This window comes from Aphelocoma coerulescens, chromosome 5 (assembly GCF_041296385.1).
Source record: "Aphelocoma coerulescens isolate FSJ_1873_10779 chromosome 5, UR_Acoe_1.0, whole genome shotgun sequence".
NCBI lineage: Eukaryota > Metazoa > Chordata > Aves > Passeriformes > Corvidae > Aphelocoma > Aphelocoma coerulescens.
The window spans coordinates 44,300,989-44,318,224 of record NC_091019.1 but is presented as its reverse complement, the minus strand read 5'-3'; the positions used below and the strand labels follow the sequence as shown (position 1 = coordinate 44,318,224).

The 17,236-nt window shown below is 41.3% G+C and overlaps 1 protein-coding gene across 5 annotated transcripts in view; it reads right to left on the bottom strand.

The window, feature by feature from the left end:
* Positions 1-17,236, bottom strand: part of YLPM1 (YLP motif containing 1) — a 35,493-nt gene that overhangs the window by 13,238 nt on the left and 5,019 nt on the right. For 3 of the 5 annotated variants that reach the window (XM_069017893.1, XM_069017895.1, XM_069017896.1), the window contains exons 2-12: positions 15,736-15,972; positions 14,616-14,810; positions 12,705-13,447; positions 8,227-10,539; positions 5,769-5,874; positions 3,487-3,967; positions 2,215-2,307; positions 1,666-1,840; positions 1,372-1,517; positions 825-1,012; positions 156-218 (exon numbers count right to left, since the gene is read on the bottom strand). In XM_069017893.1, coding sequence (XP_068873994.1) covers positions 156-218; positions 825-1,012; positions 1,372-1,517; positions 1,666-1,840; positions 2,215-2,307; positions 3,487-3,967; positions 5,769-5,874; positions 8,227-10,539; positions 12,705-13,447; positions 14,616-14,810; positions 15,736-15,972 — 4,740 coding nt within the window. The remainder of the gene's footprint in view (positions 1-155; positions 219-824; positions 1,013-1,371; positions 1,518-1,665; positions 1,841-2,214; positions 2,308-3,486; positions 3,968-5,768; positions 5,875-8,226; positions 10,540-12,704; positions 13,448-14,615; positions 14,811-15,735; positions 15,973-17,236) is intronic. The other 2 variants (XM_069017894.1, XM_069017897.1) reach the window with 2 other exon arrangements.

The window sequence follows — 17,236 nt, the reverse complement described above, 5'->3', positions numbered from 1 at the left end:
CCTGCTTGCTAATAGTGGTGGAGATTCACACACCACATGAGACATGGAACATGAAGTAACAGCAGACTTGAATTCCAGGCAAACAGAAAGCAAACAGCAGAGGAAGCACATGTAAAAGGCAAGCAGCACTACAGAGTGAGTGCCTGTTTACATACCCTGATGAGTTTTGCTACATGGGTCTTTCCGCTGCCAGGTAACCCTCTCATGATGATCACAATCTGAAACAAAGATCATGTAAGAACATAGGATACTGTACTACATTTAACAGAATCTCTCTTGCAAAGATTTTCTTCTAGAGAATTATGTGCTGTGAGCTCCCACTTTTGCACATCATCAAGCACTCACTGCCTGTTTTAGAAACCAGGCTGTGGAAAATGGTAGTAGTTCCACAGAATTCAGAATTTTTGATGTTAATCATCTCAGCAGTTTAGGACGCATGTTATAGATCTGGTTCAGTTTCACTTACTTCATGCATTCAACTGAATGAAACTTATCTAAATATTCTATAGCCTAAATTGTGTTTTTTCTTATAGAATATGGTGCATTTCCCCTGATACATCAAAAACCCAAGTGAAGACCTCAGAAGAGACCAAAATACTGTAATATTACACACTAATTTGCTTTGAGCATTCCCAGGAAGTTTACCTCTCCTGTGGACTCCTAATAGCTATGCTATGACACTCTTAGGCATTTGCAAAGGAACCAAGCTAATTTCCAGAGCTTCCTCAAACGTACACTTGTTCCCAACCTATTACATCCACCAGCATTTTATCTGAATACACACCTTGTAGAAAGCAACTGTAGCTTTCAGAATGTATACTCACCCTCTCTGGCCTGCTATCCCGTCCTGGCGGCTTTAAAATATCATCTACATTTTTAGATTCTGGCTTCCTTTCTACTCGTGGAGCAGGTGGTGGCTGACGAGGCATTGACGGAGCAGAAATAGGAATCCTTTCCTCAGGGTAATTTCTACGATCACCTTCAAATTCCAGTGTTTGGACAGAAGAATTTTCTTAGTTCAGTAAAATAAAAAAATTAAGATGTTCATACCCAGCTGAGCTGATTCAAACAGACCTTCATTATTTTAAGTTAAATTCACAGCTATGTCCTCAAAATAATTAAAATTTCTAATCTTAAGCCTAATGCAATCACGGACAGTTTTTAGCAGAGTATATAACTGTTTCATTTGTGATCTCATCGCCACTGAGAAACAAAACTAAATGTCACCACCGAAAGAAATTTTCCTGAATTATACATTCTGAACAAACTAATGCTGCAAATCAATTAATCTTCTACCAACTGATCTTCAACTCTGCAAGTCCATTACTTTTCATAATATTCCAGCATGACTTCAAGATTGAGAAACTGTACCTCCAAACATGGAAGGCCCATGATCATATACTGGACGATCTGTCTTTCGTTCATATGATGGCCTTTCAAAACCACCTCGCCTGGAGGACGGATGGTCTTTCTTGTCACGGTAAGACTGAGTTCTTGAAGGTGTAGGAGGAAGAACCCTGCCAAAAGAGTATTTTGTGTATTTTTAGAATTTCCACTACAGAATCCAGAGCGAAAGGAACATGCACATCACAGACAAAATGGACAGCCTGATACACAATACAGCCTCAACTGTATTGATTTTAATGGTGTTCCAAAATCACGTACCTATCATCTCGGGGATGCCGCTCTTTTTCAAATCTCTCTCGTTCGTAGTCCACAGAACCACGGTCTCTGTGCAATTCCCGCTCTCTCTTGAAGTCCCGATGATCTGTGTTGGAATTACCTTGACGCTCAAAATAAGGCTCACGATCTCTTTCTCTGTTGTAGCGACCTGGATGCTCTGAAGGGAGAAACCCATGGAAATCCAAACTACTATTTTGGAAAAAGAAGGCAAAAGCAAGAGTGCAAGAAAAGTATATAGAAATACATGATATGTGAGCTAGGATGGACTTAATCAGACCTTATCTCTTTTCCAAACTGTAACAGACAACCACACTGTGCAATCCTACTCAGAGCTATAAAACTGAAAGTTTAAAGTGGCTAAGTTATTGACTGCAGTACTCCTCTTCACAATATAAACTGTTATTCTTATAGACCTCTGAAGAGGTGGTTCTTGCTTAAACGAGAGTTACTTAGTTTGAACAAGCTTTTACTGTCTTACAACTTTTCTTAAGAGCTAACTACCTGTTTGAGAGCTAGCCAAGCACCTCCTACCTTTTTGAAATGTTTGCCTGTCTGGTAGAGGTTCTGGACGAAGGGTTACCCTCTCCCCATATGGAATCTGTTCCACTTTACTGGTGGTTATATCTGGTTGAAAATAAACAAAAAATAATTAAGGTTTTAAAACACATGTCTTCCATTTTCTTTCCTCTTCATGAAAACTCATCAGTCAGTGGCATTAAAAGTGACTGGAACAAGCTACCATAATTTCTTTTAATGGATAATGCAAAAAGAGCTTTACATAAATAAATAGCACCATGGTTTTTAAAGGCTCAAGTGGGTTTGTGTGCGTGTAGGTAAACAGCTCCATCTTAATGATGGGACTTCTGCCTTTTCAGGTGAGTTCAGGTAGCACGCAGTGTCAGAAAATTATAAGCATTAAAATGCTCTGAAAGTTTCAATAACTCACAGAACTACTGTAATGTCAAGAACAGTAACTGAAAGTCTCACAACAATGACATTTTTTCTAACAGCTTTTAGTAAAACATCTACTTAATGGAACAGATATGGCTTCCACTCTTGTTTTGGTACTTTAGAGAGAGAAAAAACACTCTTTAAATGACAATGCACAATTTAAGAACTTCTTTATACCATGATTTCACTCCTGTTAAAACTTAGATTGAGGAAGATTAATTATATTTAAAAACTAGCATTGAATTTTAGCTTTGATAAGCTCAATACTAAACAGCAGAGCCCTCCACTACTTACATGTTAAAAAACTGTACAGGGTGCATGCCCTTCAGAACTAGACTCTGTCTCCCTCTCTGGCTAGAGGGTACCTAACACCCATTATGAAGTAATTAAATAATGCAAACACCAGCCACCTTCTGCTTTAAATCACTAAGTCACACCTAAGAACTGTAACCATCTGAAGAACCTTCTAGCCCAGTTACTTCCATACTCACCTACAAAGGGATTAAGGGAAAGTATCAGTATCAATCTAAATACAACACATCATTTTGTGTTTATTAGAAGCAGCCATGGCTATACACCATTCATGGAATAGCAGCCATGGAATACACACCACTCACCAACATGAAATAGCTCTTTTGAGAAGCATTAAGAAAAACACTAAACTCAGGGTCATAACTAGTTAGAGGTTAGAGACTCCTTAAAACTGCACTGCTCAGCATTACATCATTAATGCACACAAGTCTACACATCAACTGCAGAACATGCATACTTTGCGTGGCACACTCCTTTAAAAAAGGAGTCAGGAATACTAATTGGCTCTTTGATACAGATCAAATACACTGTAATACCCACCTCGCCCGTGGCCATAATCCACCGTTTGCTGAATGATGGGTGCTTTAGGAACTGGTGGAATAACTGGAGAAAGGGACACTGGTACAGCTGATGGAATGGAGGTGTGGACAGCAGGTACTTTCACAGGCGAGGAGACAGGCGGAGGCATCATTGACTCCTGTTTACACAACTCGTACTCCATATTTGCACCTTTATCCTCATTTGTGTCCCACAGTCCGTGGAAAGAGTCCTCATCCCAGCGTTCCTGTTCCACAGCAGAAGGTGATGGTTTTAAAGATTGACCATGACTTGGGGTTGTAGTTGGAGTAGAAACTGGAGCATGTGGCCTTGTCATAGGTGTAGTAGGCCTTGCCAGTGGGGCACTTGGTCTTGTCACAGGGGTGGGCTGTCTGAACAACACGGGAGGCTTTACAATAACAGCAGGAGAAGGTTTAATAGCTTGGGCTTCTACTGGTGCCTCTGAAGATAGCTGAGAAGAGACCTAGATGCAGAAAGCACTTTTAATGTAGATCTGTAAACTAACCTTCTCTCATCCTCAGTAAGTGCAATGGCAATCAGTAGTCAAATCATACACATTTTCTAGTACCTCCATCAAGGTGCTACAGGTAGGAGGACTATTTTCAAAAACTGGTGGACTGATTTAATTTCTTGTTTGCTCACTATGTGAAGGCTCAAACACTACTTATTTTCTTCTTCAAAATAACCTTACCAATTTTAGCTCCAGTAGGCCTATCTCAGTTCAAAAGTGTCTACTGTTTTATTCCCAAAGACTCCTGCTGTCTGCAAAAATTCCTGCTGGCTGTGTGAAGGCAGAAAGTCTGAAAGTAGGGCAGCTTGGTGAGATGCAAAAGGATTGTTAAGGTCAGTTTCTTTGCCAAAACCACTGGAAAAATTCACAGAGAGCAGAAATACCTGGAAAACCCTTAACAAAATCAGTATCAGAGGAACGTAAGAAAATGGAAGGTCTTGCCTGGAAAAATAAATCAAACCAAATCCTTCGTGAACCAAACATCCACAAGAAACCCCATGTGTTACAAGACTTTTCAGCATCACAGCAGGTGCCAAGTTACAGGCAGCCTTATTAGCAACATGCAACAAAAATTGCAGAATGGTTGTAGATACAAAGCTGAGCTCTATAATAACAGCTCAAAGTCACAGCAGAAATATCTGGAGGCAGGAATTCCAAGAAAGACAAAAGTTGTTTGAAAACCTCTAGGCAGATGAGTGAAGTAGTCTGAGATACAAAATACTAAAACTGAGTAAAGTAGCTTCCTAAAGATATCAACATACCTGCAGTTCTTGGTAGCAAATCAGTTCCATTATTTTACTTTACAGAAACTGTAAACAAGGAAGAGGTCACCCAGGCAAAAAATAACCCTTGCAGTGCCTCATTCACTGCATAACACTTCTCTGGACAGAGGGACAAAAAAAGCTTGGTCTGGCTAAATGTCAGACTCAGAAGACCTTATGGCTAAGTTCATTGGTACAAGTAACTTTGGGGTTAAGACGTGATGAAGAATAAAGAATTTGCATCAACTCAGATATCTCCTCCAATACACATTTAACAAAACTGTTTGCTCATTCTAGGAAGGACTTATAAACCGAGTTAGCATGACTGCAGAAGTTTGGTTGATTTTTGAATTATCAAAAAACCCAAATATAAGCACCTGAGAAGAGTTCCCAGAACTACACAGGAAATTAAGCAGTAGAGGAGTAGTTGCATCACAACAGGATGAAGGTACACAAACATGAGTTTTCATGCACTTTATGATATTCTAGAAGGTAGTAAGAAGTCCCAATAAAAACAGTAAACAGAAGGCTAATGCCCATGCTACATTGAAATATCTCAATTTCTGATTGACATATCCTCAAATTTTTCCAACTTCAAAGAGGAGATAGCTCTTGAAGTAGGAAAAGCAGTGCAGATTGAAAGAACTTAAGCAAGGAAAAGCAGAATCTTCTTGTGACCTTACATCCCTGCTCTGGAAGAGCTCACCTCTTTTTGCACATTATCCTGCTGCAGTCTAGACTGTTGAACCTCATGTGCCACCATCCCTGATGGGTCATACTCAGAAGACAGGTGGACTGACTGAGCAGAAAAGGCTTTGGAAAATTTGAAGAAACTAAGAAGTTGTTTTGCCTCAACAGAAGATAGCTCAGGTTGTAAGGATTGCTGGGGAGGCATTCCACACTGAAATTTAACCATCAGTGTGTAGAACTGGTTTAACATATACATAAATAGTAATTACTACCAACATGTTATTAATGTAAGATGAATTTACCTGAAAGGCACCTGGCCTTGTGCTTGTGTTCTGTGATCTTGGAGAGTCCTGTGTGGAAATGTCAGGTTTGAACTCCTTCAACTTCTGTAGCTGTTCTTTCTGCTCTCTGCACATGCATCACAAGAAAGTGTTATCAGTCTACAGCTTGAATGAAAAATTAAAGAAATCAATGCTCATGGTGAAAACACATATTAACTAGCATCAGAGGCCCAACCAAAAGAAGAAAAGGACACAGCAGGCTTTCTGCTGCAATTCAGAAATCCCTGTTTCACATCCACCTAACCATAGAGGCATTTAGTGTATTAGCTGCATGGTTTTTGATCACAAGTTTCCTGAGTTATGCAGTTCTGCTTTTGTGGTTCTCCAGAATCCCTCCCTTTGAACAGTAAAGAGCAAAGCTGGATTTTTAGCTTCCGTCAACACCTTCTCCAAGCAAGAAACCCCTTGGAAATGCATATGTAAGTGCTCTCATTTACTTGCTCTGATTCACATGGTAACAGGATTGAGGCCAACAAAGCACAAGAGATTCCAATATATAAAAACCAGTGAGTCTAACTTCTGCTTCTTTGGTTTATATATCAAAATGCTATTCAATATACAACCAATACATAGTCCACAGAGCAGAGACCAGGTTCAGCTGTGAGTACTACAATCACTGGATGACAAAGTTCTAGTGAATATGATTTCCTTTCCCTTCAGTTTTTGTTAGCATTTTTTAATCTAGGTTTTTCAACTGCTAATCACTCTGTGTATTGAAGTAGTTTCTAAATAACAACTAAGCATGGGATCCCTCTGTAACAAGACATAATAGAAACCACCCTAACTACTAATGCATCTGTTCAGTGTTCAGCAGAAGGGGAACTTGGCTCAAAGAAAAGAATCCTCAGTGCTTTGTAAGTACAAAGAGTAAACTGAGCACTACACTAGATCACAAATATAGAACGGTCTGCAGCTGAGAGTATGTTGTTTCACATACAATAAAAGCGAAGCCAGAAGAAGGCTTTACTTTTGGAGATGAAAGCAGTTATGGACAACACTACTGGTATAACTCTTGGCTCAAAAAATCCCCATAAAAATTAATAAGTAATCTCCATAAAGTCGTTCCTACTGTTCAGACTTAGATCACCTGCCTGTAAGAACCTAATGAGAAGTACCAGTGCAGCTAATCTTAACATTACCCTCATATTCTATTAAAAATCAGTATCATGTTTATATTTCCCCTTACTACTGGTTTAGAAAGATGTATATGTAACTACTTTTCACATAAAATGTTTTAGTGCCTATGTTTAAAATATTTCAGTCCTGTTAAATAATCCACTCTTGTAGTGATTCCCAAACTACAGTCCTAAGCCTAAGTCCACTGGCTTGCAGCTAGTCATAATAAACAGCAAAACATATGCCTGGCAACTGAAGCAATGGGAAAGTCAAGAAGCTGAAAATAATCTATTACTCCAAACTTTTAGCAAATACTACTTTATAACACAGATTTCACAGTTACTAACACTGTTGAATTAATCTAATTGCAGTGAATGATTAACTTATTCAGAATAAAAGTTCTCCCTTTTTAAAAAAACCTTTTTTCTTGCATTTTGGCATGCAACTAAGACCTTCCGTATGGGACAGATGCTCAGCAATCTTACGAGTCTGAAAACAAAACAGCCTGAAGAAAAGTGCAAAACATCTCTACCATGAAATGGTTTGAGTTGGAAGGGATGTCAAAAATCATCTAGTTCCACCCCCCCTTTCACTAGATCAGGTTGTTCAAAGCCTCATACAGCCCAGTCTCTTCTATTACAAACTTCATAACAAACATTATTTGTTTGCTTATTGAAGCCTTAGGCTGCTTTATAAAAATATGGTCTTGATGCACTCCTGCATTCATATCCTCCTAATTGTTATATCATTCCTTTTATGCTGATTCCCAGAACTTACTATCAACCAAATTTAACACAATGGTTCACTGACAATACTGGGTTTCAAATAAGAAAGCACTGTAAAAAAAAAAACAAACAAAAACCCACTTACATTTTAACTAAAAAGTGAGCAATATCCAAAAAATCTTATAGGTCTTAAGAACCACATTAATGTAGGTCTTGGGGGGTAAGTACTAGGAAGCAACTATCATTAACCTCATCTGACACCACCAAAAGGACTGAAAAGCAATTATCTACAAGTTAATTTGAGGATAACAAAAAGATTGGTCAGGTGATGGGACAGATCTCGTCCTGGCAAGTAACATACAGGGAATGCCATGTTCATGGCAAAAGGGACAATCATCTATTTAAGAAAAAAAAAATCCATCTACGAAAGCTGTGATAAATGTACTCCAAGTAACTTCTTCCACATGAGCTCCTACTATCATGCTGCGGGTGAAAGAAATGAAACCATTACCGTGTTGATTCAAATGGATCCCACAGAATGGGATTCCTATTCAAAATCACAGAACTAGGCAACTCACCGAAGCATTTTAAGCTCCTGGGCAGCCTTCAGAATTATCTCATGCTGTCTTTGGCTTAGGACCATCACTCCTCCCAAGGACTGATCGGAGTCCAGGTTTGAATCTGCTCCCAGCATATCAGAGGAATGTGAAGGTGGAGGAAGGGATGAATCTGAGCGGTCGTCCAAAGACCGCAGTCTCTCTCCATCATCTGGATACCACCTATCCGACAACCGTTCCCTCTCCCAGTCAGTCCTTTCAGGAAGGTAGTCTTGCTTCTCCCGCCATGTGTCATATCTCTCTGGATACTCTCGAATCCTAAGCTCCCCCCTGTCTCGGAGATCTCTGTCATAATGATCTCTGTTCCTATCATCCCTCCACCTATCTTCACGATACCTGTCCAGAGGTGGAAGGGGTGGCAATGGTGGTAGAGGGGGGATATCCAGGTCACGATTCCCCATTTCTCTGTCATCCATAGGTCTCATGTCCCAGTCTCTATCCCATTCTCTGTCTAAATCTTGATCATAAATATCTGAGGATCTTCCAGTTCTATCAAGATCCCTCTCTAGTTCCCTTTCTCTTGGCCTTTTCCAATCATCCCACCACGAATCTCGTCTGTCGTGATCAGATGATAAAGGAGGTAGTGGTGGTAGGGGAGATAATGGAGGCAGTGAATGGTGGGATTGCAACCTGTCATCTCTGTCATATGCATCTACAGAATCATCACGATAATCAGAGTTGTGATCTCTCCAGTATTGTTCTCTTTCCCAGTCATCCACCTGCTCATGCTCCAAAGATGGGTCATCTTGACTATCTAAAGGAAATTCCTCCTGCATTGTATCATCTTCATGACCCCAAGAACCCCTGAATGTTTCATCTCGATGGTACGGAGGCAATTTGTCAGGGTCATCTCCTAGGTGAATGGGTTTACCCATATTGCCTGTTTCAGATCTTCCTGCTTCCCTCTCATGGCTATCTCCCCTCCTGATGGGACACCTCTCCCGGCTACCTGCCCGCCTGACCAGGTCCCTCTCCCGGCTACCTGCCCGCCTCATGGGGACCCTCTCCCGGCTACCTGCCCGCCTCATGGGGACCCTCTCGCGGCTACCTGCCCGCCGCATGGGCTCCCTCTCTCGGCTACCTGCCCCTCGCATGGGCTCCCTTTCCCGGCTACAGGCCCGTCTGACAGGGCCTCTCTCCCGGCTTCCGGCCCGCCCCCTGTCCCAGCTGCCTGTCCGTCCAGGTAGCTCTCTGTCTCGGTTAGAGAATACCCTCTCATGGCTATCTGACCGTCCACCCAGTCCCCTCTCTCGGTTGCCTGACTGTCCATCTGGCACCCTCTCCCTGCTGCCTGACCGTCTATCTGGCATCCTCTCCCTGCTGCCTGCTCTCCTGAACATACCCCTGCCACGGATGGATGCCTGCCTAGCCTGCCCTCTGCCTCTGTATACATATCCTCTACCACGGCCATCGTCCATCCTGCCCATTCCCCGGCCATGGCCGTCATCCATCCTGCCCATTCCCCAACCACCATCCATCCTTCCCATTCCCCGGCCACCATCCATCCTTCCCATCCCCCTGCCACGGCCCATTCCCCAGCCGCGGCCATCCCCCTGCCCTCTGCCACGGCCCCTTCCTCTGCTTCCTGGTCCCTTTCCTCTATCTTCATGCATAAATGGCCCTTTTACTCTGCTTTCCAGTCCAGGTAGGCCCTGGGTGCTATCTGAAGCACTCAACTGGCCATCTGGTGAATCCAAATCCTGATTTCCTGTTACAGGGGTTACTGTATTCTGGTTCTGAATAGGGGGGGTGGGTGCCTTGGACTCTTCTACTTGCTGGTTGGGATCATGTGAACTCCATGTCCACTTTTTAGGAGGGTCTGAACTAGGTTCTTTGACTTCAGGTTTGGATGCTTCCTGTTGAATGTCTGTCAGGTCCTCACTTGGCTCAGTGGGACCTGCACTCTGTGTGTCAGGAGCAGGCTCTGTTCTGCTTACAGACTGCTGATCGCCAGCTGTGTCTGTAAAAGGCTCTTTGCTTTCTGACTGCGAGTCTGTCTGTGCCTGCTGCTGCTGCTGCTGTCCCAAATGAGGCCTGGGCCCCACCCACCGTGGACCACTAGGTCGGGAACTGTGTCCCTGTGATGCATTTGTTGTATAAAATTGTCCTGCTGGTCCTCGTGGGATAGAGCCCCATCTACTTGAAGACTGTCCGTCTGTATTCTGTCGGTCAAAACGTGACCTGTATCCTTCTGAGCGCTGGGAGTCAAAACGAGGTCCTCTCTGTCTTGAGCCTTCAAATTTGTCATATCCTCTTCCTCGAGGTCCATCAAATCTACAGATGACACAATAGAAATTTTATTCAAATGAACATGTCATATTAAAATCCTATAGATTAATTTTACACAAAATAGAGAACCCATGTCTAAAATCAAGTTGCTTGGATATTTGGGATTCACAGTTGTACATCACTGGATGAGTCAGGAAGGCCAAAGCATGGCTGAAGCTGAACTTTGCAAAGGATGCAAAGAGTTCCAGGAAGGCCTTCTATAGGTATGTCAGCCAGAAAAGAAAGGTCAAAGAAAGTGTACCCCTTGTACAAACACGACTGGCAAACTGGTAACGATGCATGAGGAAAAGACTCAGATACTCAACAACTTTTCTGCCTCAGTTTTCACTGACAACCCTTTGCCTCTTGAGTGGATGGAGTGCAAGACAGGGACTAGGGGTGCAAAGTCACTCCCACAGTAAGAGAAAATAAGGCTCATGATGACCTGAAGAATCTGAATATATCTAAGTCTCTGGGACCTGATAAGATACATCCCAGAATACTCAGGGAATTTGCTACCGTACTTGCCATGCCACTCTCTGTGATATCTGGAAAATGGTGACAGTCATGTGAAGCACCTGGGGACTGGGAAAAAACTGCACCCATTTTAAAAAAGGGTAGAAAGAAGGACCCTGGAAACTACTGACCTGTGAGTCTCATCTCTGTGCCTGGCAAGATCACCCCAGGAGCTACGCTAAGGCACATGGAGGACAGGAAGGTCATTGAAGACAACCAGCACGGCTTCATCAAGGGCAAATCCTGCCTGACCAACCCAGTGGCCTTCTATGATGGAGTGACTAGTGGATAAAGGAAGAGCTGTGGTTGTCATCTATCTGGACTTCTTTACAGCCTTTGACATGGACCCCCACAACATCCTTCTCTCTAAACTGGAGAGATACGGATTTGATGGATGGGAGTATTTGGTGGCTGAGGAATTGGCTGGATGGTCACATCTAGAGGGTAGTGGACAATGGCTCAATGTTCAGATGGAGATCAGTGACAAGTGGTGTCCCTCAGACTGGGATGAGCACTGTTTCATATCTTCATCAATGATATAGACAGTGGCATTGAGTGCACCTTCAGCAACTTTGCAGATGACACCAAGCTGACTGGTGTGGGTGACATGCCTGATGGACAGGATGCCATCTAGATGGACCTGGAAAAGTCTGAGAAGTAGGCCCATGGGAACTGGCCAAGTACAAGGTCCTGCACCTGGGTCAGGGCAGCCCCTGGTTTCACCACAGGCTGGGCGATGATGGGATCAAGAGCAGCCCTGCCAAGAAGGACTTGGGGGTGCTGGTGGATGAAAAGTTGGACATGAACAAAAATGTCTGCTCACAGACCAGAAAGACAACTGCACCCTGTGCCTATCATCACATTATCACTGAACTCTAAACTAACACACATAAAAGACATGCACTAGCAAGTCATGGAAACAATCCGTTCAGAACTGTACATCCAACAAATCCCCAGGAACAGAAACAACACTTTTTTAAAACTATCAGGAAGTAGAAAACAATTCATTTATATAAAGCTCATGTACTTTGCCAGCAATTCACAAATTATTGTTCATGATTGACCACTTTGGAAGAAAAGAGAAGGAAAATAACCATGAAGATATTATTGTAAAGTCTAGCAGAGTATGAAAGGGTAGAAACAATTGAACAGAACACCACTATCCTTTGATTCAGCAGACACCACATCAACCCATCTCAAACTAATGACCAGACAGAACAGATGTCGTTTTTGCAACCTGATACCATGTATTAAAGAAAAACATTCAAAAAACAAGGTCTTGGATTAAATTATATAGCAGGTATAAAATCAGCAAAGACATATCAAATATGTACAGTTTTCCTATTTTCAAAGAAGGAGGATTGTGTCTCTGCGAATGAAAAGGGGGCAGCATCCCCAAGCACTCCACCAAAAAAAAAAAAAAGCAATCTACCCTAGATTATGCTTAGGTCAAAGACATCTAGATATCCTTGCTTTAAAAATATAAATACAGAGAGCATGGTGTACATATATTAAAAAACAAAACCTCCACTGAACAAGTACACACTTAACCAACCTCAAAAACATCTGAGAATAAGATATATCTTTATTTTCTTAATAAATCACTGGAAATCTTGTAGCCTGGAATACCTATCAATCAACAAAAACATTCTTACCTAGGGCCTCTAGGGCCTTCAAAACGTGCTGATCTGGGAGGATCTGGAAGCAATCCACCCGACCTCACTGGTTTATCCTGCACAATAGGTGTGTGTGTCGAAGATACCGCAGAAGTGCCTTTCAGTTCCCCACACTGTTGTTCAGATGAAATAGACAAAGTTTGTTTACTAAGATGAACTTGAGACTTTCCATGATCTGATGAGCCAAAGGATGAACCTACTTGAGAATGATAAGGTGAATAGCTAGTTGAACTAGCTATTTTTGACGCATAGGTACCAGGGGTGGGAAGGAGAGCTGGCCTTGGTGTTTCAGTAGCTTGACTGCTTTGAGAACTGGATCCTGAAGGGACAGAGGAATTGGACAACTGAGAAACAGAAGGGAGAGGCGGGGGGACCACTGGAGGTGTAGTTGAAGGTAAAGTTGGAGGCATAATAGGAATGCCACCTTGACCAGTTTGGGAATATGGAATAAATGGAGGTGGCAGCGAAACATTTGCAGGATATTGATTCTTCAGATTTTGGAGTGAGGTCACTTTTTCCTGCAGATGGGACTGAGTGACCTTCATCTGTTCATCCCATGCTTTCCACTGTTTCTCATACTCTTGAAGCTGGTCTTTGTGAGGGTAGGTTTGAAGCTGATGCTGCCACTGTTGGTTCATTGATCGCTCCCAATCTTTATGAAGCTGCTGGAACTGTTTTTGCTGTGCCTCATAATGTCGCAGCTGCATGTCCACGGACATTGTCTGCAATGAGATGACAAGAACAGGTTCAAAGTACCTTAGATAGTCAGTTACTCTCAAAGCGACGTATTTCAGGATCACTTGTAATATCACAATTTCCAATGATTTGGCAGCAAGCTTGAGGAAGAACTACACCGAAACAAAAGCAAATACCAACAGTGACATCTCAAGACATTGTGAAAATTTTCACATTTTATGAGTAGATACTATGTATAGAGACTTCAACAGGACAGCTGAAGAAACCTATAACCTGTATAAACTGTATTATTACTAGGTCCTAACAATGGCTAAACCAGAAATCAATCTTCATATGTATACACTATGTGACTTCTCAAGGTTCCAGTTTTTGCTATTAACCTGCTCAGAATTGCCTCAGCTGCCTGTAATTATTTTTCTCTAAGACTTTGTCAGATCTTCTTTTTTGCCCAATGAAGCTTCTTTCAAAGAGTTCTGTCTTTCATTACACGTAGATATCTTAATATTCATGGCTTGATCTGCCTGAGATTTTTCAGGTTTACCTGAAGAGATTTTTTTTAAAAAAAAGAAGACAGCCCAAACTACAAAGAAATGCTTAATGTACCAACTCTACCAACCCAGTAAAAGCTCATTCAACTCTCTAATACAGTAATCAACTTCTACTTAAAAGGTTAAAGATTACAACATTGGTTGCAACTGATTATTTGAGTTAAAAATAATGTGAGATAGTGATTTTCTTAATTACATTTACTGCCTATTTTTGGCATTTATATTTATCATTGTACATATTTATTCTTGTAAAAAAGAGCAGCTTCCAAATTACTCTGTGCAATCATCTGTTTACCAGACCTTTCTGAATTGTTTCTCCAGTGGCAAAACATTCAAAGCTGAGTAAATTCAATATTGTGTTCAGCTTTGCTCCTGTATCACCCAGGAACGTCTGAAAAATCTTACAAGAAGTGTAAAGTCTTGTATTTCTCATCCTACTGAAGCTTCATCGCCATCTGTCAAGGCTGTTTTCATTCTGAAGTTGAGTGACAGAAGGGAAAGTGGATATAAACTTCTACCCAAGCAGAAAAAGTAGCTAGACAAATGAGCCAACTATCACAAATTATTCAGCTATGTATTTTTCAGCAGACCATGAGTGCTGGGTCACCCAGGATGCATATCAAACACCACCTCCTTAGTGTCTCACCTCTAAGTGTGGAGGCTGTTGCATGATCTGTTGATACTGCTGTACTATCTGCTGCAACTGAGCATGCTTCTGCATTATTCTCTGATATTGAAATCCAACCCGGTGATGGGGGTGCTGCTGCCATTGAGCTGCTGCCGCTTGCAATTGCTGCAACCTCAAATCCTCCTCAGGGTCATCAGGAGGTTCAATATTGAGCTACAGAAAAAGGCAAATACTATAAATAAAGGAAAGTTGCTTCTGTCAGAAAAAAACTACATTTGGTGGCTACACATTTTACAGGAACTTTTTCACTGTTACTTACTTTATCACCCTATTTCAGTGTTCCAGCCACCCACAGCTTCTGGAAAGCTGATTTTTATGTCATCTTTTCTTAATGTGAACAGCCTAATCTAAAGGTTAGGCTGATGACAATTAGGTTATTCATACATACAGAAACTACCTACAGGAAAGAGATTAATGAAAATCTGTTTCCTGTTGCTAGCAGGAAATGTAATGAGGAACAATGGTTTTCATGATGAGGTAAAGTAACTCCAAGTGCATTATTTTTGCCACTTTGTAGGCATCTGCATGCTGCTAGTTAAAGTGGAGCACCCTACGTGCAGGGTAATGCACTACCCTACAGTAATCTGTTCAAATATCAATCATGACCTCCATCTTATACAGTAACTATTACTGAGCATGCTGACAAAAAATATTCAGTGCAAAATTCTTGGCTTTCAGACCAAGTTAAAACACACAGAGAGAAGGGGAGCCAGAACTCACAAACTGCCAGAGAGAAATTAAGAAATAGTTTCTTAAACATAACATTCCTCAACTACTGAGTATCTGATTTTGCATTTCAACATCATGAGGTGCTCTCACAGACAAAGATGACAACGTTGTGGAAGGTGCAGGGGAGTCAGCTCAGACTCACCTGGGGCATGTGTGGGTGAATATGTAATTCTATATACAAGAAGTGTATTTTCTAATTGGTGCAGCTTTAGAAAATTTTTTTCTAAGACCACTTCACAACATTAAGTTATTGTTACAAAGTATACACAAGAATTTGACGGCATTAATTTTCCTGCAGTTTTGGCTCATCTAGGACACAAATGGAGTGGCATCACTTTCCAAAGCCTACCTTAGTTTCAGTGGATGTAAGAGAAGACTCGTCTTCTTTGGATGCTGGAGGCAGGGATTCATTAAGAGGAGGAGGTTCAGACTGCTGAGTTGAAGCACTCATTTTCCCTTCTTCAGACTTTGCTCTCTGCTCATCTGTCACTACTGGACTTTTCATCTGCTGCTGTCCCTGAGCATGGGCTTTTGCCCTTTGCTGCAGGCTAAGCAGGTGCTGCTGGTACCAGTATTGCTGCTGTTCCTGTAACAGACATACATTTTCTAAGACAGTTTTCACAAAAAAACCAATAGAAAATAATTAATGATACTCACTAGAATCATACTGTAGAAAAGTTTTTAAAACTGTTTTGAGGAAAAACTCACTTCTTCAGCAACAGTATTGCAATGGACATCAGAAGATCAGATCAAAATTCAGAAACCACTATGTGATGCACACAACCCACAGCAGAATTTAGCTTACTATTCTATAACTACAGCAAACAGTACTAACAAAAATCTGGAGCACTGGCAGTAATAAGCAAAATTACTACACATGCTATAACTATCATATTCATTGTTTTTAGAGCTTTTTATATCCAAGAACTACAGGTACTTTTATGAGACTAATGTAGATAAAATGAAGGGAAGATGGCAGACAGGAGTGAGTGAGCAGTGAAGAGAAAAAGGACGAAATATACAGAAGAGATGAAGAGGATGAATAGAGAACACAGACATCAAGTAGACTGAAAATGACGGCTGAAAAATTGTAGTGAAAATGTTTGAATAAAGCTATGGAAAATAAAAAGAACAGTCAGAACCAGTATATCGTGAGGATTATGTATCATCTGAATTCTTATTAATCCTGATTCATTCAACAGCTGAAGAGGAAAGTGGATATGGTTGCACCCAAAAAAATTATCCATTTAAGAAATAATAAGCTTTCCATTTTAAGTATTTCAGGGTAGAACTAAGAGAACTCAGGGCAGATGACAGAAGCTTCAAAAAGTGAGCTGCCACTAACACAAAAAACAAAAGACTAAAGATAAGTATCTTTACACTTAAGTAGCAGTGACTTAAAGAGACCTGAGTAAGAAACCAACAGTTCTGTATATCTTCCAATATGAGAAATATCAGGCATCAAATGAATGGAAAGACATATGTGGGAGGCTGCTCTTCACCTGACATGGTCTTGTGCCACCAAAGTCCCTGCTAGAGACCTCTCCAATGGCTAAAAGTTTGTGGATTCAAGACACAGCTCAGAAAAATCTACATATTTTAAAAATAAATGCACCATTTACAGCTAAGACAGCTCCTGTATCTTAGGAAAGTATTGCTATACCCTTGATTTTTAAGTTGTTCTCTTAGCATCTGCTTTTAGTCACTGTCAAAGACAGAATGATAAAATACTGTACTTTTTGGTCTAACCTAGTGCAACCATTCTTGTGCTCTCAACTCCATCACCTCTGAGAATCTGTGACTGATCTCCATCTTTTATACCTTTTGTTCTTCCTTTCCATCCAACCATG